Source organism: Mastigoproctus giganteus, chromosome 12, assembly GCF_048544385.1.
Source record: "Mastigoproctus giganteus isolate SK-2022 chromosome 12, ASM4854438v1, whole genome shotgun sequence".
NCBI classification, from domain to species: domain Eukaryota; kingdom Metazoa; phylum Arthropoda; class Arachnida; order Uropygi; family Thelyphonidae; genus Mastigoproctus; species Mastigoproctus giganteus.
In genome coordinates, this window is record NC_143586.1 from 108,003,034 (window position 1) to 108,027,642 (window position 24,609).

At 38.4% G+C, this 24,609-nt stretch overlaps 1 protein-coding gene across 4 annotated transcripts in view; it reads right to left on the minus strand.

Annotated features, from left to right (window-relative positions):
• The window catches only part of LOC150077326 (nitric oxide synthase-interacting protein), a 261,026-nt gene that overhangs the window by 189,064 nt on the left and 47,353 nt on the right, over positions 1 to 24,609 (minus strand). For all 4 annotated transcript variants that reach the window (XM_090386806.1, XM_090386807.1, XM_090386804.1 and 1 more), the window contains one exon: positions 16,243 to 16,354. In XM_090386806.1, the coding sequence (XP_090242932.1) occupies positions 16,243 to 16,354 (112 nt within the window). The remainder of the gene's footprint in view (positions 1 to 16,242; positions 16,355 to 24,609) is intronic.

The window sequence follows — 24,609 nt, forward strand, 5'->3', positions numbered from 1 at the left end:
TCTTCCATTGACCGGAAATCCTATACACAGTTTTGCTGATGACAGCACATTGTATTCCACTTTCCAGTTTGAGAAACCTTGCCCTGCTCAATCAGCTTAAACTTCTCGAATATCCGCTACCAATTCCTTAAATGAAGATTTCCAGGTAATTCTCCAGTGGGGAACAGACAACTTAGTTGATTTCAATCCTTCTAAAACTCAGTTCTGTCTTATATCTCGCAAAAAGGATTCTTCTGCTCCTATGCTTATTTTTGGTGACACTCCGATTTCTAGACAAGATGATATATCTCTTTTGGGGATTACCCTGACTCCTAATCTCTCTTGGCACAAGCACATTACAAATATTGCTTTCTCTGCATCTAAAAAACTTGGTTTTCTCTTTCACTCTCAGCGTTACTTCTCTTCCAAACAGTTGTTCACTCTGTACAAATTGCAAATCTACTCTACCATGGAATATTGTTTCCACATCTCGGGCCATGCCCCTAAAACTTCTCTCAGGCTTCTAGATTCCATTCAGAGGAGTGCAGTTAGGTTAATTAATACTCCTCTCTACCAGAGTCTCTCCACTCACTGTCTCATAAACATACTGTTTCTGCTGCATGCCTTTTCTACAGATACTTCCATGGGCACTGTTCTTTTGAATTGGCTTCTATAATTTCCGTTTTCTCTTTCAAAACAGTCCGAACACATGTTGCCACCAGCCAACATCCATTTACTGTCCAACTTCAAACTCACAGAACTAACTTTTCATCTTCCTCGTTTATTCATTCAACTGCCATTTTCTGGAACTACCTTCCTTCATACATATATCCTGAAAATTAGTATACAGAAGTTCAAGTCTAATGTCAACAAATATCTTCTTTCGTCTTCTCAACTCAAGCACGGTACTAAGTACTATAGGTTCTAATACCTCTTGTGTTTGGGGTTTTCATAAAAAAAAAAAAAAAAAAAAAATAGAACCTACAAAGCTTTTCATACCAACTAAGAAATACTGTTCAAAATTTAGTCCTAAATGGATGTCGGATGAACTAATGAGACTTGTGGCAGAGAAGAAAAATGAATGGGATGGAAATAAATTATCTGGTGATACAAAAGCCTATGGTAGATATAAACTAGTCTGTAACCAACGCAAATGGCATTAGGTAGATTACAAGAAATCTCTGGCAAAGAATGTCAAGAAATGCAACAGACTTTTTTTTACTTACATTAACAGTAGAAAGAATTGGTTGAAATATATTAGCCCACTTGATAATAATGGTTTTGCTGTTGTTGGTCCTGGATGCAAATGTAAATGAAAATACCCGAATAGGTATTTAGCACCTATATTCATGCATGATGAATTTCTTAGGGAAGAGTATGCCAGAAGATCTATAAGGGAGCTAAATGATTTTGTGATAACTGAGAGGAAAGATTGGAAGAGAAACTGTTGAAGCTCGTCGTAAAAAAGGCACATGAGATGGATGGGATCTATCCACTGTATTAAAAGAGGCAGCAAAGGAAATTAGCAAACCCTTAGCCATAATTATGAGAGCAACTTTCGATTCAGGAGTGGTCCCTGTGGACTGGAGATATGTAAATTATCCCCAATTCAGAAAGAGGGAACAAAGGGCAACAAGTAATTAGACTCATTAGGTTAACTTCTGTTCTAGGAAAAATAATGGAATCTCTGGATAAAGAAATAATGCAGGATCATCTACACAAGAACTTTTTTTTTTTTACTTTTTTTTGGAAACGATGATATCCACATGTGGGTGAAGATTTTATGTCACCAGCAAACGAATAAGTTTTTGTTAAATTTTTACCATTTTATTGACATATTAATTTATTTTCTAGAAGTAGATTTAGAATCCTAGTCATGCTATTTAGTTTATTTTGAATTTAGATAGAGATTTTTTTGGGTACTACTTAGTATCCGTAGAACCTTATACCATTTGAAACTTGCTGCCATTGTTGTAGTATATTAGATCGATATAGAATAGTGTAACGTATATCTTGAACTTGATAGCACAAGGTTCAACGTAAAACTAGATAGAGTATTACGTAGCACTGTATTAGGAATCTGCTAGCTTCATATAGTATTGTCAAATAATCAATTAAATATATAAATCTTATTAATTTTCATTGTTAATTAACTTGGATTTAAATGGAAACCATACCCCAGACTAGAGCAGCAAAGCAATATGCACCAAGTAGTGAGAGTGCTGTGGCTCAGGGGAGAACTGAAGCGAGCAATTCTCCAAAGCATCACAGTCTAAAAAAATGCCAAATGTTTGTGGACCTTTCTGGAACAGGCCACGATCCAGGCACCAACTCAGCATTCTGATGGGCATCAATGAGAGTTTGAGGTGTAGGGTAGATGCCCTCGAAGGAATTAAAATGGGGGCCTATCAAGCTCTCAGCTGCAAAACTCAATGCCAGATCTCACTCTTGTGCATCAGGCAACACAGCTGCAATCTTTAGGGCAGAATGTGCCAGTCCTGCAGGAGTTAGTTACTGTCAGCTATTTAATTGTCAAGGAAACGGGAAACATTGTGCAAAATTGGGCAGAATAGGACCAGGGTATGTCTGCCAGGGGCAATTGATGATGCTGTACAGTAGTTATCATCTTTTAAGGCACAAGAGGTGATATTGTTGTACACATTGGCACCAATAACATTAAGTGTAGGAGATCCGTAGACTTACTTAACAAGTACAGGTAAATGTTGAAAAAAAGTTGCGAGTTAGGGTTAAATTTGAAAGTGTCTGCAATTCTCGCAGACTCTGCAAGCATAGCTCATGGTGTCTTGTCAATGATATATAGGAATTTTGCTTGAAGGGATAACGAGATGATTATCCCCTTGTATAAGGAAACGGTCGAGCCTCACCTTGAGTACTGCATACAGATCTGGAGGCATCATTTTAGGAAGACTAGTGAGGGGAACAAAGGTGCTCATACAAAGAAAGGCTTAAGTTCTGCAAATTGCAGCATCTGGAGACTAGGCTCCTGCGAGGTGATCTGACTGAGGTGTATAAGACCTTGAATGGTTTGAGCAGGCTCAATGCTGATGGGATTCTTCCTCTTGCTCAGATTACAAACCCGAGTGAGCTTAAACGCAAAATAGATGTGCAGAAATTTGCCTTTAGCCAGCGAGTAGTTGAGTGCTGGAACAAGCTTCCATCTGTCAATGTGGAAGTTCATAGCTTAAATAAATTCAAGGAAGAAATTGAGAAACGTTTGGAGTGAATGGATGGGCATAGTTGGACGTTTTCTTTCTTTCTTTCTTTTTTTTTTTTTTTGGCTGATGCTGTATAAGTGTTCTTTCTTGCATCATATGCCTCTTCTAAAGCCAATAACATATATTGCAGTCACAGCATGGATTTGTTAAGGGGGCGATCTCATCTGACCAATCTGATTGGATATTATAATGCAGTAACAGAGGACTGGATGCAAAAAATAACTTTGATATCATATACTTGGATTTCAAGAAAGCTTTTGATACTGTTGCACATAACTGCTGTACAAATTGGAGATTTTGGTTTTTAGTTTTTTTTTTTAGGAGCATTAGCAACTAAGGCCATATTGCTTCGGGATATGCGGTGGTCATTCCCTGACCTTTCCGCATTCTCCGTATTTGGCGGTGACAGGCTCAAACCCCGGTCTAATCAAGAAGCGTGTGCTACGCACTGCTGCTCTTTCCCACCTGGCTACGGAGGTGGGAATTGGAGAATTGTGGCATTAAGGAGAAGTTACTGTTTAGGATAAAGGGATGGTTGAGTAGGAGAAGACATAGAGAGTGGCCTATTAATGAACAATGCTTTAATGGATAAATGTTATCAGTGGAGTCCCCCAGGGTTCACTGTTGTTTTCTTTATTTATTAATGATACTGATGAAGATTTATCAAGCTTAATGTCTAAGTTTGCAAGTGATACAAAAGTTGGCAGGGTAGTTAATGTCAGTAATCAGTGTAAGCCACTGCAAAAAGATCTAAACAAATGAGCCAATTAGCTGAGAAATGGTAGTTAAAAGAAATAATGCAGGGTATCAATGCAAGGCACCTTGCATTGATAAATGCAAGGTACTGCATATGGGTAGCAGTAAATCCAGATTAACATACCAACTGTGTGATACTATACTCAGGACACTGGAAAATGAAAAAGACCTGGAGGTAATTGTGCAGTCAGATATGAAGTTCTCTGAGCAGTGCAGACAGGCTGCCAAGACAGTTCATGAAGTTTTGTCTATGAGATACAGGAACATTTCTAGCAAGCACAAGGAATTGCCTTATATGTTGGCCACCCTTGCCATCATATAAGGCAGGGATGGCCAACTTAATTTGTGATGCGATCTACTTTTTTTCTTCAAAATGTGCCGCAATCTACCACTCAAAAATTTCATCACACATGGTTAAAAAAGTTAATCAACACCTATTGAAAAATAGTTTTTAAACTTAAATACAATTCAGAATTCTTATTTTAAATTCATACGTATTTAAAATTTTAATTTATGCGAAGTTTGTGTCTTCATCTCATCTGCTAAGCTTTCAAAATCGGGAATATACTGTGGTAAGGCCAAATATACCATAAAGAATCTTCTGTATGCAAGTCCATAAGCGTAGGGTGATTCTTCGTCTTTGTTTGTTTCAAATACGAAAAGGTCGATTCACAGAGATATACGGAACCAAAACAGGAATTTAAAATTTCACTGCATTTTTTTACAGTACTTTTCTCGGCAAACATATTTCCAAAAGTCTTTTTCTGATTATCTGGCTTTTAGGAAGATATCGTTTCGCAATGTAATAATTTCATTTCCAAGTAATATTTTCTTCATGTGAAAAATCTCAGCGATTTTTTCTGCAATTTGTTTCGTATCTAAGTTGACATTAAATGGATAAGAAATATATTGAATATATTTGTTTTCAGTTTTTTTGTTGTGGATGATTTTGTTTCAAAATCATCCACAACTTTATCAATTTTAGAAACATATTTCTCCCTATTTAATTCAAAAGCAGAATATTTTTGCAAATTATCTTGAATATTTGCAAAATGATCGAATTGTTTTTCTTTGAGATCCTTAGCCATTGTCAAAAATTGAAATTTATATGCAGAAATACTACTAATCATGTCACCCACATTTTTATTTTTTCCTTGTAATTCCAAATTCAGATCACTTAATTTACTGGTAAAATCTGCCAAAAAAGCAAGATCACAAAACCACTCCGTATCTTGTAGCTTGATAATCATCTCCCCTTTGATCAACAATTTTTTTAAATTTCATTCAGCAAATTCCGAAATCTCTGTAGAAACTTACTCTGACTCAGCCACCTCACATCTGTGTGTAATATCAGATTTGATTCATTTTCATCGAGTTTCATTCTGTAAAGTCTTCATTGAAGAGATTGTCCTCTGATGGAATTCACGATTTTGAAAGCTATGTCCGTAACACTTAGTATTTAATCTTTTGCTGGCTAATACTTGTTGTTGGATGATACAGTGGTAACTCAAGAAATATGGGAATTCATCATCCTTTTGGCATAATGCTATGGGGATCAAAGGCTGACACAAGTAATTATAGACCTGTGAGTTTAACTTCCGTTCCCGGAAAATTAATGGAGGCACTGGTGAAAGAAGCACTGCAGGATCATCTAGACAAGACTTCAGTTATAGCTAGGACACAGCATGGTTTTGTTAAGGGGAAGTCTTGCCTGACCAATTTGATTGGATACTATGATGCAGTCACAAAAGAACTGGAGGCAGGGAATAACTTTGATATTATATACTTGGATCTTAGAAAGGCTTTTGATACTGTTGCACATGGAAGACTGCTGCACAAATTGGAGCAGTCTGGCATTGGAGGCAAGTTGCTGCTATGGATAAAGGGGTGGTTGAGGGGGAGAAGACAGAGAGTGGTAATCAATGGACACTGCTCATCGTGGACTAATGTTATTAGTGGAGTCCCTCAGGGTTCAGTATTGGGGCCTTTATTGTTTTCTGTATTTATAAATGATATTGATGATGGTATATCAGGCTTAATGTCCAAGTTTGCAGATGATACGAAGGTTGGCAGGGTTGTCAAGGACACTACTGACACTATGCTGCTGCAACAGGATTTGGAAAGGTTGAGCAGATGGGCTTCGAGGTGGCAAATGAAGTTTAACATTGACAAATGTAAAGTACTACATATGGGAAACAGCAACCCCAGAGCAACGTATCAACTCTGTGGTACTACACTGACAGTGGTAGAGAATGAAAGGGACTTGGGGGTGGTGGTGCAGGCAGATATGAAGTTCTCTGAGCAGTGCAGACGAGCTGCAAGAGTAGCTCATGGTGTATTGTCAATGATATATAGGAATTTTTCTAGCAGGGATAAGGAGGTGATTATTCCCTTGTATAAGGCAATGGTCAGGCCACACCTAGAGTACTGTATACAGGCCTGGAGGCCTCATTTCAGGAAGGATGTAGAGCTGCTGGAACGAGTACAGAGAAGGGCAACTAGATTGGTGAATGGGACAAAGGGGTTCTCTTACGAAGAAAGGCTTAAGTTTTGCAAATTACAGTGTCTGGAAACTAGGCACCAGCGGGGTGATCTGATAGAGGTGTACAAAGCCTTGAATGGTTTGAGCATGCTCAATGCTGATGGGATTCTTCCTCTAGCTCAGAAAAATCACCTGAGAGGGCATAAATTCAAATTGAGGAAAGACAGATGTAGGATAGATGTGCGGAAATTTGCCTTTAGCCAGCGGGTGGTTGGTGGGTGGAACAGACTTCCATCCCTTGTCGTGGAAGTTGATAGCCTAAATAAGTTTAAGGCTCAGCTGGACAGGTATTTCGAACGAACAGAGGGGTGAAGTGGAAGTGGTTATTTTTATTTATTTATGTTACTTTTTTTTTTTTTTTTTTTTTGGCTGATGCTGCATAAGCTTGCTTTCTTGCATCAAATGCCTCTACTAATGCTAATGCTAATGCTAATCCATTAAGATACCCCATCCTTGCTTTAGCTCCAGCTGTTGTTACTGATACAAGCTTAAATAGTGGTAATTTAATTTTTTCAATAAAATTTTTGAATGCGTTAAATATATCAAGACCTCTAGTTCTTTCTTTTAACAAAACCATACCCAGCAGTTCTCTAGTGGCAGAATCATCAAAAACCATACGAATAAAAACACGCAATTGAGCTGTACCACTGATGTCTGTAGATTCATTCAGTTGTAAAGAAAAGGACACACAATTAGCAATATCAGCACGCAATTGTTCGCTCACATTTTTAATCTTTTTTCGATGCGTCGCATCACAGTATTTCGAGATAATTGCAGACCTTGAGGAGCACTTCTAATTTCATTTTTGTTCTCAAAATTTTCAAAAAGAGAAGTTATTTCGAAAAATGTCTTTGATGAAAATCGACCATCAGAAAATGGTTTGCATTTTTTTGAAAGACTCACTTTAAATAAGTTACTGCTTTAGATTATAAATTAGGTGTCACGAAGAAATTCTGTTGTGCAAATAATGTGGATTTAAGTTCTTTTAATTTATTTTTTCTAAGATCACTATTCAGCAGAAAATCCGATTGGTATTTACCATTGAGTGCGTTGAAGTGCCTTACTAAATTTCTTTTTTTTGGGTATAGCAATGGAAGCATTGCAAATCAAACATTTTTCTTTTTTTATTACAAAAATTGTATTCTAGTTAATGTACTTAATGTACTCTTAATGAAAATTAATGATACGTTTTACTTTTACACTATTAGACACATACACTATGCTCTCCACAACATAACTGCGTGAGTTTTCACTAAACAAGCCTAGCTGCTACGTGGCGACAAGAGTAATCACGTGGTTCAACGGATTTGTATTAAGCATATGCAGTGGGGCGTATAATAATAATAACATTTATATTTTGCCTAATCTATTTTTTATATATATGTTTAAAATTTGTCGTGATTGACCCAAATTAAAGCCGTGATCGACTTGTTGGCCATCCCTGATATAAAGTAATGGTTAGGCTGCATATTTAGTACAGCATACAGGTCTGGAGGCCCCATTTCAGGAAGTATGTATGTAGATCTGCTTGAACGGGTGCAAAGATGGGCAACGAGATAGGTGAATGGTTGGTCTTATCAAGAAAGATTTCAGTTCTGCAAGTTGCAGCATTTTGAGACATGTCACCAGCGAGGTAATCTATTTAAGCTTTTAAAGAATTTGAATGGATTGAGTAAGCTCAATACTAATGGCATTCTTCTTTTTTCCTTCTTCTTGCTCAGATTACGCACATTTGGCAACATTAACAGATGTGAGGTTTGTCTTCAGCCAGCAGATGGATGACTGTTAGAACAAACTTCCATCTAGTACTGTGGAAGTGAGCAATTTGAATAAATTTAAGGAAGAACTAGAAAAATTGTTAAAGGGAGTGGACAAGTGATGTGGATATTTTTTTTTTTTTTTTTTTTTTTTGCTATTGCTTTATAAGTTTATTTCTTTTCATTATATGCCACTAATAATAATAACAATAAATCTTCAGCCAACCTGCCCACAAAGCTTTCCACAGTGTTGGAATAGATGACTGTTGTGTGTCCATTCACCTCACCTCCCATTTCAAAACATCCCACAGGTTGGATTAGGTCAAGCAAATCTGAAGGCCAATGAAGATGGGTGATATCTTTCCACAAACCATTTGTGCACAGTGCAAGCCCAGTGGCACAGCACATTATCATCTTGAAAGATCCCGTTTCTGTCCTGAAAAAATATGCAACATGGCCGGGTACACATGGTGTCCTAAGAGCTGCTGTTACACCTCACCAGTGAGTGAGATATTGGTCCACATGCACCATGGGTCCTAGTTCTTGCCAGTAAAACATGCCCCATATTAAGCAACCATTATTACTTGCCTGGATAGTGGGCACCATACACAATGGGTACATGGACTCATGTTTCTTGCACCACACACAAAGGCATCCATGGAGTGTTGCACCAGGTATCTGGACTTATTCAACTACCACTCTAGTGTCCAACCAGTGTGTTGTTAACACCCCAGCATTCACCACCAATGATGATCAGTGGTGAGGAAAGGTGTCTCTTGGGTCATCTGTTGAGTGTTTGAGTGTGCAGTTCATTGTCATTTGGGATATTATTCTTGCATTCCCCATATTGTATTGTGATGTCAACTTTCACACAGTGACCTGCCACTGAGCTCATACAATGTGCTGAACCCTTTTCTCACCACTAACATCCACTCATCCTTTACAGCTCTGTCGAAGGGAGGTGGTTTAACCTGTTCAGCTCCATTCTTTGTACAACTTAACCACAGTAGGCTGTGAACAACCGACAAGGCATGCCATTTCCAAATATGGAACACCCAATGCACGAATTCCCACAATCATGCCCTTTGGAAACTCCATGATATCATTATTCACATCCTATAACTTCTACTTTATTACTTTGAGTTGCATGACGATGAAAATTACCACTGCTCTAGCATAGTGTTCCGCAACCTTTTTCTCTTCACAGTACAACTTAAGTTATCCATGACACAACGCAGCACATCAAAATATTAATCCCCCCAAATAGCATAGTTTAAGGCAATTTTAATATAAATATGCTATGTTACAATAGAATCAATTATTATTGTTCCAACAATCCAACAGAAATTAGCTCATGCATATATCAACATTTTATGAACCCTAAACCACTCTACAAAAGCAAAGCAAAGCAAAAAAACAAATTCTATTAGGATTAAACCAAATAACTACATAACTTCAATGTGATATTATGCCTCCTGTGCTGAACACAGACAGCTGATGTGTGGCAGAATCATTGACAATGCAAGCCTCATTTCTTCACTAATGGATCTGAGTCTCTTCCTCTTTGTTTTAATTTCAGTCAAAGTCTAAAAGCCCAGTTCACACAAATATGTAGTCAAAAATGGTAATAACACATTCATTGCCATCTCAGAGCTAGCCGGGTATTCTTTTCTTGTTGAACCAAAATGTGTCCAACTGCATTTCACAATGTTCTGTCCACCCTCAGATCTGGAAAACAAGTTGCAGGGTATTTCAGAGACTGCTGGGAGTCATTGTGCTACACGTAAACACATGGGTTGTATTAGGGTAGCTAAGAGTAGGAACAGGTGCATATATATACTTGCATGTACACCAATGCTAGGAGTTTGGTTAATAAATTTGATGAATTTGAGGTATTGCTCAGAACATCAAAGGCAGATATTTTTGGGATTTCAGAGACGTGGCGTCACACAGATATAAGGAATGCAGAACTGGAATTTGGGGAGTACAACATCTACAGAAAGGATAGACAGGATAGGAAGGGAGGAGAGGTTATGCTATTAATTAAGAAACACACAAAATCCAAAGAAGTGAAGCCAGTCGACATCGCTGGACAGTGCAGTGTCGAGTCAGTTTGGTGTGACATAAGCATTGGAAGATCAAAATTGAGAGTAGGAGTGTGCTATAGGCCTATTCATCCATGGGATCTATCCAGTTATATTAAAAGAGGCAGCAAAGGAAGTAAGCAAACCCTTATCCATAATTATGAGAGCTTCTTTGGACTCAGAGGCGGTACCCATGGACTGGAGATGTGCAAATGTAACCCCAATTCACAAAGGAGGATCAAAGGGCGACACAAGTAATTACAGACATAAGTAATGTTAAGTTACTTATGTCTGTTAAGACACAAGTAATGTTAGTTTAACTTCTATTCCAGGAAAATTACTGGAGGCACTGGTTAAAGAATCATCTAGACTCTGGTTAAAGAATCACTGCAGGATCATCTAGACAAGACTTCAGTTATAGCTCGGAAGCAGCATGGTTTTGTTAAGGGAAAGTCTTGCCTGACCAATTTGATTGGATACTATGATGTGGTCACAAAGGAACTGGATGCTTGTTTGTTTGTTATTTTGGATTTTAGGAGCATTAGCAACTAAAGCCATATTGCTCCGGGAATATGCGGTGGTCATTTCCTGACCTTTCGCGCATCCTCCATATTTGGTGGTGACGGGCTAGAACCCCGGTCTAATCAAGAAGCGTGTGCTATGCACTGCTGCGGCTCCTTCCCAACTGGCTACGGAGGCACCCTGAACTGCATGGGAATAACTTTGATATCATATATTTGGATCTTAGAAAGGCTTTTGATATATTACATGGAAGACTGCTGCACAAATCGAAGCAGTGTGGCACTGCAGGCAAATTACTGTTATGGATAAAGGGATGGTTTTGTGGAAGAAGACAGGGTGGTAATCAATGGACGCTGCTCATCATGGACTAATGTGTCCCTCAGGATTCAGTGTTGTGTCCATTGTTGTTTTCTGTATTTATAAATGATACTGATGATGGTATATCAAGCTTAATGTCCAAATTTGCAGACAATACAAAGGTTGGCATGGTTGTTAAGGACACTAATGACAGTATGCTGCCGTAACAGCATCTAGAAAAGTTGAGCAGATGGACTGAGAGGTGGCAAATGAAGTTTAACATTGACAAATAAGTACTACATATGGGAAACAGTAACCCCAGAGCAACGTATCAACTCTGTGGTACTACGCTGACAGTGGTAGAGGAGGAAAAGGACCTGGGGGGGGGCAATTGTGCAGGCAGATATGAAGTTCTCTGAGCAGTGCAGACAGGCTGCAAGAGTAGTTCATGGTGTCTTGTCAATGATATACAGGAATTTTTCTAGCAGGGATAAGGTGATTATTCCCTTGTATAAGGCAATGGTCAGGCCACACCTTGAGTACAGTATACAGGTCTGGAGGCCTCATTTCAAGAAGGATGTAGAGCTGCTGGAATGAGTACAGAGAAGGGCAACAAGATTAGTGAATGGAACAAAGGGTTGCTCTTACGAAGAAAGGCTTAAGTTTTGCAGATTACAGTGTCTGGAGACTAGGCACCGGCGAGGTGATCTGATAGAGGTGTATAAAGCCTTGAATGGTTTGAGCATGCTCAATGCCTATGGGATTCTTCCTCTTGCTCAGAATAATCACCTGAGAGGGCATAAATTCAAATTGAGGAAAGACAGATGTAGGATAGATGTGCGGAAATTTGCCTTTAGCCAGCGGGTAGTTGTTTAGTTGAACAGGCTTCCATCCTTTGTGGAATTTGATAGCCTAAATAAATTTAAGCATCAGCTGGACAGGTATTTCGAATGAACGGAGGGTTGAAATTGAAGTGGTTTTTTTGGCTGATGTCGCATAAGCTTGCTTTCTTGCATCATATGCTTCTACTAATGCTAATAATGCTATTCTGAAAGCCTTGAATCTTATCCACACTCATAAAAAGATTTTCGTTGCATTTTTCGGTTCAGCCCATTCAGGTGAATGAAAATATCGGAAAGATATGCCAACCTAGTCACCCATTCATCATCTGCAAATAACTCTGCATATTGATGCCCCTCAACTGTTAAAATGTCTGTACCTCCTCCTTAATTCCAAAAAAGAACATTAACACTATCACATGACAACCACTGTACTTCTGTATGTAGCAGGAGTGTGGTATGTTCAGATCTCATTTCCTGACACAAAATAAAAAAAAAAAAAAGCAGAGAATTGAGGGGCTGCGATTTGATGAAGCTAATGACTTTTACTATTTCATCCAGCACAACTTTCAGAGTAGATGGCAACAATGGTCACATTGTACGTCAGGATTCACGTCGCACATTTTAGCTACAAATGCCTTTAACTCGACCTATCATGGATGCAGATTCATCTGTTTAGCCCTTGCTCTTATGATGAAAGGCTTAAGTTTTGCAAATTACAGTGTTTGGAGTGTCTGGAGACCGGCACCTGCAAGGTGCCGGTCTCCAGACTTGGCACCTTTGGCTGATGATTGAAGTGTATAAAAACTTGAATGGTTTGAGCCTGCTCAATGCTGATGGGATTCTTCCTGTTGCCCAGAATAATCATCTGAGAGAGCATAAATTCAAATTGAGGAAAGACAGTTGCAGGATAGAAATGCGTAAGTGTGCCTTTAGCCAGCGTATGGTTGATTGCTGGAACAAACTTCCATCTGTCATTGTAGAAGTTGATAGTTTAAATAGATTCAAGGCAGAACTAAACAAACATTTGGAGCGAGTGGATGGGTGAAATTAGAAGGGGTGGGTTTTTTTTTTTTTTTTGGCTGATGCTATGTAAGCGTGCTTTCTTGCTTCATGCGCCTTTACTAATGCTAACACAATCCTTCCAATTTAATGCAATTTGGAGCATATATTCATCAGTAACACGAAATATTTCTTCACCGGTGGCTTGCTCGAGTAGTACTTTGCAAAAAAAGAAATTTGTTGCAATTACATCTCTATCAATGAACTGAATGTTAGCAAGAAGTTTAGCATGACTGCTAACATCTCTGGATGATTCATCGATCTGAAGTGAGAACTTCTGACTGCTGTTGATTTTCTCCTTCAAAATGTCTTCAAAATATCACTGACTTGGCAATTGATTATGTCAGCTGAGAGTGGAATTTTGGAAATTTCATTAGCAGCTTCTGGACACAGGACTATTTTTGGCATCTCTTTACAAGCTGGTATTAACAAAGTTTTGGCTATTGTGTATGGCTTTTTGTCCTTTATGATAAGTTCATCTACTTTATAGCTGGCTTCCTCTACTTTTTCTGAAACACGTATCGACGAAGTCATGAATGTTGCCCGTTTTTTTGTTTTGTTGCAACGACCATCGAAAATAATTGATATCTTTGTATGACAGAGAAGAATATTTTGTTGAGAAATGCCGTTTCAGTTTACTGGGAAACATAGCTGCATTGCTGAGTTTTTCTCCGCACAAAAGAAACTCGGGGGATTGGGCATGTTTTATCACCACACCAGAAGACAAATAATTATCACTATACTGTCTGCATACACTAATTTTTGTTTCTTTTTTTCAGGAACTTCACTTTCAGTATTTGCACTTATAGATGGAATACTCCTTATGAGGAACTTGTCCATTATTAAAAAAAGAAAATAGTAAAATCAACAATGTTATGGCTTGCAAACACAGTTTTCTGACTATTTCAGAGGACAGCTGTGAGGAAACTGAAAGTAATAGATGCGGAACCAATACTCTTCGAACAGAAGAAGGGGCACATCTATCGCCTTAAAATATAGTCGTATAACAAAGGGTGAATGCATCAGCACAGGAACAAAGTAATAAAGTTTAAGTAGCATAGGGACAAATATCAAAACAAGCCAATAAAATAATAAAAGATGGGGGATATTTTGCTAATCCTTACACTTTTAAGGAACAGCACATACATATCTAACTTTAACAAGCAACATCTTATTTCAGTCAGTGCAGGGACAAAACAAGAATTATTGGAAGGGCAAACAAACAAATAACTTTAAAAAGCAAGTGTTGATACTCATGCAAAAAATAATTTACTGTCTCACACATACAGCATTGTGTTTCAGTAAAAATGGCATATTGTGAAATATAACATTAGTAGCATTACGAACATATATAAAAACTATAATTAGGAGTAAATAATGTACAGTTAATTTCTTACAACAGGTAAAAGTTCTCAGTTGTCAATTTCTAATCATAATACATATAGCATTATTTATAGATATACAGCTTCAGCAAAGTTTGCGACCCACCTGTCATCTTATAGCGGCACACCAGTTGCGCAACACTGCTCTAGCATATCAAGCTTTTTGGCTTTTTATACTGCAAGCTATGTGGCATAATCCATTGCAGTGGTCATAATTCAGTGATCACTGAGTGTATATATTATTTATTTAATGTATACACTAGGGGGCTCTGTCCCCTGCTCGCCAACCCCCAACACATGCTTTTCTGCGTAATATGTAGAGGTATGACAAAGTAAGTCAAATCGTTTCTACGTAAAAAAGACACCTGTTGAAATACACTGATCTAATCTAATATATAAAAGAAAATAAAAAAGTGTAAGAAAAAACTATAAAAAGTAAAATTGTGTGAATGTTAAGTGAATGAAAATTATTAATTGCATATTCTATCTTAGCTTCTTCACCGGACAGACTAATGGCTATGCAGGCCCTCAGGGGCCTCATTTATCCAAGCTGACAATCATGCTGTAGCTTTTCCTAGCTGGCATGATGTGGGATGCTGACACTGGCCATTAGGGTAACCCCAGGCCAGTGTGGCACAGAACTGCAAAAAGGATGCTCCACCATAGGAATCTCTTTCTCTGTGTTCTTTTATTCCTACCACCTGGGGTGATTAAGTCTCTTTCCCCCAATCTCCTTCCCCCACCCTGTGTGGCCCAATCCCCTTTTGCCTGGTGGCTCACCCCACCACCCAATTTCAACTCCCAACCTTCAAGACCAAGATGGGTGTCCTGTAACAGGGGTCCCCTTACTGTCTCCCCTTTTAAATCAGGTGAGTGCCTCAACACTGCCCCCTCTGTTCTATACTTATCCCACCCTCTTCCTATTTTCCCATTATCTCCCTTCCAATAATTTTTTTTTTGGGCCCTCCTTGGATGTCTAGACTACCCCGCTAGGTTCACCCCACCAGTGCTTTCTTCTTCTCTCCTAATGTGTCCTGGCCCACCTCCCTGTGGTGGTGACGGAAACTGGGGTTGTTAGTGGTGGCCCCAGGCTAAGTAGCCAGAGGAACAACACAACCCACACTTCACAAAACACACACTATCACACCCTGGCCTTATGCAGAGTATTGTATTCTACACAGAGTAAAAACGCAGAGTTGGGGGAGACCTCTGGTGCCGCCAGACAAAAAAAACACTATGTCATGTTTTTAACATCTAATCAGGAAATGACCTATGTAATTATTTACCTGTGGATTTGTAGTGCATAGCATATTCAAGGTCAAATAAATATCACTATGTAATTATTTACCTGCGTTCACATAGGTCACTTAGGAAAAGGCCTTTTGCTTCGGGTTCCCACAATGCATGAGGAATATTGTTGCGTCCGAAAGAGCAGGCCTAAAACATTTAACTAAACTACAAAAAACGGGATTCATTTAACTAACTAAACTACCAACTATACATATATTCACAAATTACTAAACTATTTGCATAAATATACAATATTCATTAATATACAAAAAACATTACAATGGAACATCAAATATTATACAGCGAAGCACATGCACAAGATTGGTGAACGCTATGTCACAGCTGTCAATAATGTGACGTAATTGCCTTGCTCTCTTCTCCCACTGGCTCAAATAAATATCACTAGGAAGAAAACTTTTTTTAATGTATAGAGATTACTTTGTCGAAAAACAGAATCTCAATTTCATTTAACTTGCTCCTGTAATTTAAATTTTACCTTCTCTCTTTTCATTTGCCTTTCATACACTTTTATCCTTTTTGCAATCTCTGTTTTCTGATGAATAATGTATTCCAAAATAGCTTCTTTATCATAGAGGTAACCTTCTGGCCTAAACATAAAATATTAGAAAAATATATTAAAAGCATTATAAAAATATGTTTAAAAATGTACAATATTATCTATTAAATATTCATTTTCTATTTTTATACATCACTATAATACCTTTCTTTTGCCTTTCATTTCTTGTTTAGTACAGTGTTTGGTTATTTCAATATGTATTCAAGGAGGAACTGGACAAACATTTAGAGGGAATGGATGTGTGAAATGGTTTTGGCTAATGCTACATAAGCTTGCTTACTTGCACCACATGCTTGTACTACTACTACTACTGCTGCTGCTATTTAAGGCATATGTACATCTCACCAAAGTACAGCCTAAACTTTTCAGAATAAAAAAGAATGTGCAAGTTGTGTAGGCTATTATGTGTGTGTGTGTGTGCGCTTGTGAATTTATTGGAGAAATTAATGGATTTACAAAGAAAATATTGTTGGGTGGGAGGGGAGTAGGTATAGCTTGCCATTTTGGGAGCTGCCTTGCTTCCTTAAAACCTAAAGAAAGCCTGCATAGCCATTGAAAGGCAGGTCTGTAAACAGAATCTTAATGCTTTAGCAATTATATTTATGGTTCACATGCTTTAATGATACACTAAATTCTTAAGACTAATTCAAAATTCAACTTATTAATTAATTACTAAGATTATGACCATAGAATATTTAATATTTATATTCTCTAAACTTAGCCATTCAATTTAATTACAACTGCATAACGTTTATTACTCTTCTTCCATATATTTTTAAGCCCCTTTACTACCTACATACATATATCTCTTCACAAGCAGCATCATGTTCATGAACCTTATGTAACAAAGCATGCATGGACTATGCAAAGCATGCATGGACTATATAAGGCTAACAATACTGCATTAAAACTATATTCAATCTATGAATTTATTTTTTCCATACAGTTTATATGTAAAAAAGATATAATTGTCTGATTTTTATGTTTGATTTTAATAAAATTTGGAATGGCTCAAAAAATATTTTTGATCAAATTAAAAATTTCATTTTCAAAACATCTAATGGGAGTCAGTCTGTTACGTGTGGATAGACAGACATGATAAATATGTAAACATACCTAAAAAAAAAAAAAAGGAACCTCTCTCTCTCTCTCTCTCAAACCACGCTGTCACCAAAGCTACATGAAATGAATGGGTAGTGACTGTTGAATGTGGGGACTTTTGCTCCCAGGTTTTTGAAACCACCACATGGCAGTAAACCTCTTGTCTGCAATTAGGTTACTGAGGGTCTTGGTTTCTGCATCATGACAGAAAAAACTAAACACAAAACAAAAAAAAAATAGTAAAAATGATATTGTTACTTAAGTGATAGCTTCATGAATGTTGTTGTTGTTGTTATTTGGTTTTTAGGAGCATTAGTAACTAAGGCCATATTGCTCCAGGGGTATGCGGTGGTCACTTCCTGACCTTTCCGCAACCCCCATATTTGGAGGTCACGGGCTCGAATCCCAGTCTGATTAAGAAGCGTGTGCTACGCACTGCTGCTCCTGCCCACCTGGCTACGGAAGTGCCAGCTTAATGAATATACTTGGTCTCTCTCTCTTACACTTGTGCACTAATATTCTGGATGTAGCACTGTTAACATACTTTTATTTAGTTAAAATTTTACCTTTGAATTCAACAACACCATACAGATTCTATGCTATGCATAAGTTCTGAATCTGGGAAAGCTTTTGATAAGAAGCATAATCTACCCTCCATCCCTTCTATCTTGCTCATCACTCCTAAATGCATTATAGATACCACAGTAAATTCATCAACCCCTATTCCTGCACAAGACACCACATTACCTAGTGGTAATAATGTGGTGTCTATTATGTCAGTGTTAGCTGTCCTAATCAGAAGTTCAAATTCACTCATTTTATTGAAAATTCTTGACATTATTGAAGATACAGTTAAGCCTAAGTGCTCTTGTACAGTTTAGTACCTTGATACACTCCTTGAAGCAATTTAAGATTGCTTTGAAAACAGCCTCACATTCATTTGAAGCATCGCAACCCTCAGCCACAAAAGAATTCTTGAGATGTGTGAGTAAGCATTACTTTTATCTATATTGTAAGGTAAATATACATTTATATTACCCTTGTTCCTAATAACAAGTTGTTTCTGTGAGGCCTTAAGGTCTCCTCAACGACACTGGCAAAGACCATTGAACAATTTTCATTCAAATGTAATCCATTTCAACAAAATTGATTGCTTCTACCTAATACAGTGGGTCATGATGATAAAAATCCCCCACACCCAAAAATCTTGCAATTTCCTCAAACCTTGGGTTATTCCATAAGGCCTGTAGAAGCAGTCCCTCCTGTTAACAGGAGGGACTGCTTCTACAGGGAGGGATACACTTAAATAGAAAGGGTGCAATAATGTTTGCTGATGCTAATGAGGCAGTGTTAGGTGGGTCAGAAAACTGCTAGATTTGGGGGATACAAGAACTAATAGATTAACAGTAGCCACTGGCAGAGGTGAAAGTGATTCTTGCACTGCTTCTATTGGAATGAGCAGCGGCTTGGAAAATAAGATGCAGGATATTTCAGAGACTGCTGGGAGTCATTGGGGTACAAGTAAACACATGGGTTGTGTTAGGGTAGCTAAGAAAAAGAACAGATGCATGTATACTTGCGTGTATACTAAAGCTACGAGTTTAGTAAATAAATTTGATGAATTTGAGGTACTGCTCAAAACATCAAAGGCAGATATTGTTGGGATTTCAGAGACGTGGTGTCACACAGATATAAGGAATGCAGAACTGGAATTTGGGGAGTACAATGTCTACAGAAAGGATAGACAGGATACGAAGGGAGGAGGGGTTATGCTATTAGTTAAGAAACATATAAAATCCAAGGAAGTGAAGCCAGTCGACATTGCCAGTCGACAGTGCAGTGTCGCATCAGTTTGGTGTGACATAAGCATTGGGAGATCAAAATTGAGAGTAGGAGTGTGCTATAGTCCTAATGACTCTGATGATTATAATAAGAAACTGTACAGACAAATAGAGTGAGCCAGTAAATCAGAGAGTCTTATAATGGGGGATTTTAATTTCCCAGATATTGACTGGAATTTGGGGGCTGGTCACTCACACACTAGCAAGGCTTTTGTGGATTTATTGGACGATTGTTTTCTACATCAGCCTGTTCGGGAGGCAACTAGAGGGAGTAATACTCTTGATTTGATTATCAGCAGTGATTCTTCATGCATTAAGAATCTGCAGATAAATGAACCACTAGGTGGCAGTGATCACAGTGTGCTGAAGTGGGATTTACTCAAAGAAGTAACTACCATTAGGGGTAAAGGGAAGGGTTATTGCAGATGAACTAATGAGACATATGGCAGAGAAGAAAAATGCATGGGATACATACAAATTAACACGTGACACAGAAGCCTATGATAGATACAAGTTGATCTGTAACCAAGTTACAAAGGAGGTTAGGCAGGAGAAAGCAGATTAAGAGAAATCTTTGGCAAGGGATGCAAAGAAAAACAGCAAAGAGTTCTTTACTTATGTAAACTCTAGAAGGAAGGGGATGAATACGATTGGTCCACTCGATATCGATGGGTCAACTGTTGATGATCCTGCTCAGGTAGCTAACAAACTAAATGAATATTTTGCATCGACATTCACACATGAGGAGTTATTCAGCGAGGGGAATGCCAGAGGTGTATTCAACTCTGGCAGTAAGCTAGAGAACCTTGTAATAACTGAGAGTAAAGTGGAGTAGAAATTGTTGAAGATAAACACAAGAAAAGGGTACTTGGGGTGAATGGGATCTATCCAGTTATATTAAAGGAGGCAGCAAAGGAAGTAAGCAAACCCTTAGCCATAATTATGAGAGCTTCCTTGGACTCAGGGAGATATCCACAGACTGGAGATGTGGAAATGTGACCCCAATTTACAAAGGAGGATCAAAGGCTGACACAAGTAATTATAGACCTGTGAGTTTAACTTCTGTTCCAGGAAAAGTAATGGAGGCACTGGTTAAAGAAGCACTGCAGAATCATCTAGACAAGACTTCAGTTATAGCTTGGACACAGCATGGTTTTGTTAAGGGGAAGTCTTGCCTGACCAATTTGATTGGATACTATGATGGAGTCACAAAAGAACAGGATGCGGGGAATAACTTTGATATTATATAAAGTAATACCTCGACTTACGCTACCCCGACTTACGCAAACTCCGAGTTACGCGGTTCTTGATTTTTTCGTTTGGTGTATATCTAAAATTAGCTTACCAGTGATTTGGAAGTCAAACCATAAAGCTTGGGTGACAGCTTCCGTTTTTGAGGACTGGTTTGGTCACCATTTCATACCCGAAGTCGAACGTTATTGCAAGTCTAAACAGATTCCGTTTAAAGTGATGCTTCTTATTGACAATGCACCCGGTCACTCTCCTGCCACACTAATTAATTTCGACCCACGTGTGAAAGTTGTGTTTTTGCCTCCAAACACAACCAGCTTGCTTCAACCGATGGACCAGGGAATCATCAAAACATTCAAGGCTTACTACACGATGCATTCGTTTGCACATCTGAATGAAGCTATGAAACAAAATAGTGAGATATCTGTTAAAGACTTTTGGAAACAATTCAATCTTTTAGATGCCGTAAGAATCATTGAAGAATCTTGGGATGAAATTCACAAAAAAACATTGAATGGTGTCTGGAAGTAACTTTGTCCATTTTTTTTTCAAAACAGAGACAAAAACAACGCCAGAAACTGAACATGTCGCTCATGTGATAGAAGAAGTTGTTAATCTTGCCAGGCAATTAGATTTGGAAGTCAATGGTGATGATGCCAATGAACTGTTGGATTCACATAGTCAGGAGCTGACAATGAATGAGCTCATATAGATGCGTGAGCAAAACATCACTGAAGTATCTGACACTTCAGACCCAGTTCCACCAGAAAAGCACATAAAACACATGACAATTGCAAGCTTGACAGAAGGTCTCAGCTCAATTGAAGAACGCGTTATAGCTACAAAGCAAGGAATAAAAAAAATTATTAGCTTGCTACGAAGAAATTCTGCGTGAAAAAAAGAAGGCGCTGTGTCGTCAGACAAATTTGTTAGATCTTATGAAGCCATCGACATCAAAATAACTTTTTAACGTAATGCATTTATTTTTTTAATACATATTTTGTATTAATATGTATAAAGAACTGCAATTTTATTAAATATTTTTCTTCTAAACTAGTGTTTTTGTTAGTCCTTGGTCCCAATTAAACAAAATTTATATGTATTTATATGCAAAGTTATACCCCGACTTACGCAAATTCGACTTAAGCGATTTTCGTCGTACCCACCTATCGCGTAACTTCGGGGTATTACTGAACTTGGATCTTAGAAATGCTTTTGATACTGTTGCACATTAGCATTAGCATTAGTAGAGGCATTTGATGCAAGAAAGCAAGCTTATGCGGCATCAGCCAAAAAAAAATAAAATAAAATAAAGTAAAATAAATAAATAAAAAATACCCACTTCCACTTCACCCCTCTGTTCGTTCGAAATACCTGTCCAGATGAGCCTTAAACTTATTTAGGCTATCAAATTCCACGACAAGGGATGGAAGTCTGTTCCACCTACCAACCATCCGCTGGCTAAAGGCAAATTTCCGCACATCTATCCTACATCTGTCTTTCCTCAATTTGAACTTATGCCCTCTCAGGTGATTATTCTGAGCAAGAGGAAGAATCCCATCAGCATTGAGCATGCTCAAACCATTCAAGGCTTTGTACACCTCCATCAGATCACCTCGCTGGTGCCTAGTCTCCAGACACTGTAATTCGCAAAACTTAAGCCTTTCTTCGTAAGAGCACCCCTTTGTTCCATTCACTAATCTTGTTGCTCTTCTCTGTACTCGTTCCAGCAGTTCTACATCCTTCTTGAAATGAGGCCTGCAGGCCTGTATACAGTACTCTAGGTGTGGCCTGACCATTGCCTTATACAAGGGAATAATCACCTCCTTATCCCTGCTAGAAAAATTCCTATATATCATTGACAATACACCATGAGCTACTCTTGCAGCCCGTCTGCACTGCTCAGTGAACTTCATATCAGCCTGCACAACCACCCCCAGGTCCCTTTCATTCTCTACCACTGTCAGTGTAGTACCACAGAGTTGATACGTTGCTCTGGGGTTGCTGTTTCCCATATGTAGTACTTTACATTTGTCAATGTTAAACTTCATTTGCCACCTCTCAGCTCATCTGCTCAACCCTTCCAGATCCTGTTGCAGCAGCATAGCGTCAGTAGCGTCCTTAACAACCCTGCCAACCTTTGTATCGTCTGCAAACTTGGACATTAAGCTTGATATACCATCATCAATATTATTTATAAATACAGAAAACAACAATGGACCCAACACTGAACCCTGAGGGACTCCAATAATAACATTAGTCCACGATGAGCAGTGTCCATTGATTACCACTCTCTGTCTTCTGCCACTCAACCATCCCTTCATCCATAGCAACAATTTGCCACCAATGCCACACTGCTCCAATTTATGGAGCAGTCTTCCATGTGCAACAGTATCAAAAGCCTTTCTAAGATCCAAATATATAATATCAAAGTTATTCCCTGCATCCAATTCTTTTGTGACTACATCATAGTATCCAACCAAATTGGTCAGGCAAGACCTTCCCTTAACAAAACCATGCTGTGTCTGAGCTATAACTGAAGTCTCGTCAAGATGATCCTGCAGTGCTTCTTTAACCAGTGCTTCCATTAATTTTCCTAGAACAGAAGTTAAACTCACAGGTCTATATTTACTTGTGTCTGCCTTTGATCCTCCTTTGTGAATTGGGGTTACATTTGCACATCTCCAGTCTGTGGGTACCTCCCCTGATTCCAAGGAAGCTCTCATAATTATGGCTAATGGATTGCTTACTTCCTTTGCTGCCTCCTTTAATATAACTGGATAGATCCCATCCACCCCAGGTGCCTTTCTTGTATTTATCTTCAACAATTTCTCCTCCACTTTACTCTCAATGATTACAAGAACATCTAGCTCACTGCCAGTGTTTACTTCATCTATGGCATTCCCCTTCCAGAACAACTCCTCATGTGTGAATGTCGATGCAAAATATTCATTTAGCTTGTTAGCTACTTGAGCAGGATCATCAACAGTTGAACCATCGATATCAAGTGGACCAATCTGATTCATCCCCTTCCTTCTAGAGTTTACATAAGTAAAGAACTCTTTGCTGTTTTTCTTTGCATCCCTTGCCAAAGATTTCTCGTAATCTGCCTTCGCCTGCCTAACCTCCTTTGTAACTTGCTTACAGATCAACTTATATCTATCATAGGCTTCAGTGTCACGTGTTAATTTATATGTATCCCATGCATTTTTCTTCTCTGCCATATGTCTCATTAGTTCATCTGACATCCATTCAGGCCTGAACCTTGAACAATATTTCTTAGTTGGTATGTAAAGCCTAGTAGCTTCCAAGATTGCTTTTTGGTAACATCATCAGTTGGTCCCACTGTATAGAATTTAAATACTGTCTCAGACCATCATAGTCGCCTTTACGAAAGCAATAACCCTTCCCTTTACCCCTGATGGTAGTTACCTCCTTGAGTAAATCCCACTTCAGCACACTGTGATCACTGCCACCTAGTGGTTCCTGTATCTGTAGATTCTTAATGCATGAAGATCACTACTGATAATCAAATCAAGAGTATTGCTCCCTCTAGTTGCCTCCCGAACATGCTGATTTAGAAAACAATCATCCAATAAATCCACAAAAGCCTTGCAAGTGTGTGAGTGACCAACCCACAAATTCCAGTCAATATCTGGGAAATTAAAATCCCCCGTTATAAGACTCTGATTTACTGGCCCACTATTTCCCTGTACAGTTTCTTATTATACTCATCAGAGTCATTAGGTCTATAGCACACTCCTACTCTCAATTTTGATCTCCCAATGCTAATGTCACACCAAACTGACTCAACACTGCACTGTCCAGCGATGTCAACTGGCTTCACTTCCTTGGATTTTATGTGTTTCTTAACTAATAGCATAACCCCTCCTATCCTGTCTATCCTTTCTGTAGACGTTGTACTCCCCAAATTTCAGTTCTGCATTACTTATATCTGTGTGACACCACGTCTCTCATATATCAAACAATATCTGCCTTTGATGTTTTCAGCAATACCTCAAATTCATCAAATTTATTTACCAAACTCCTAGCATTGGTGTACACGCAAGTATACATGCACCTGTTCTTTTTC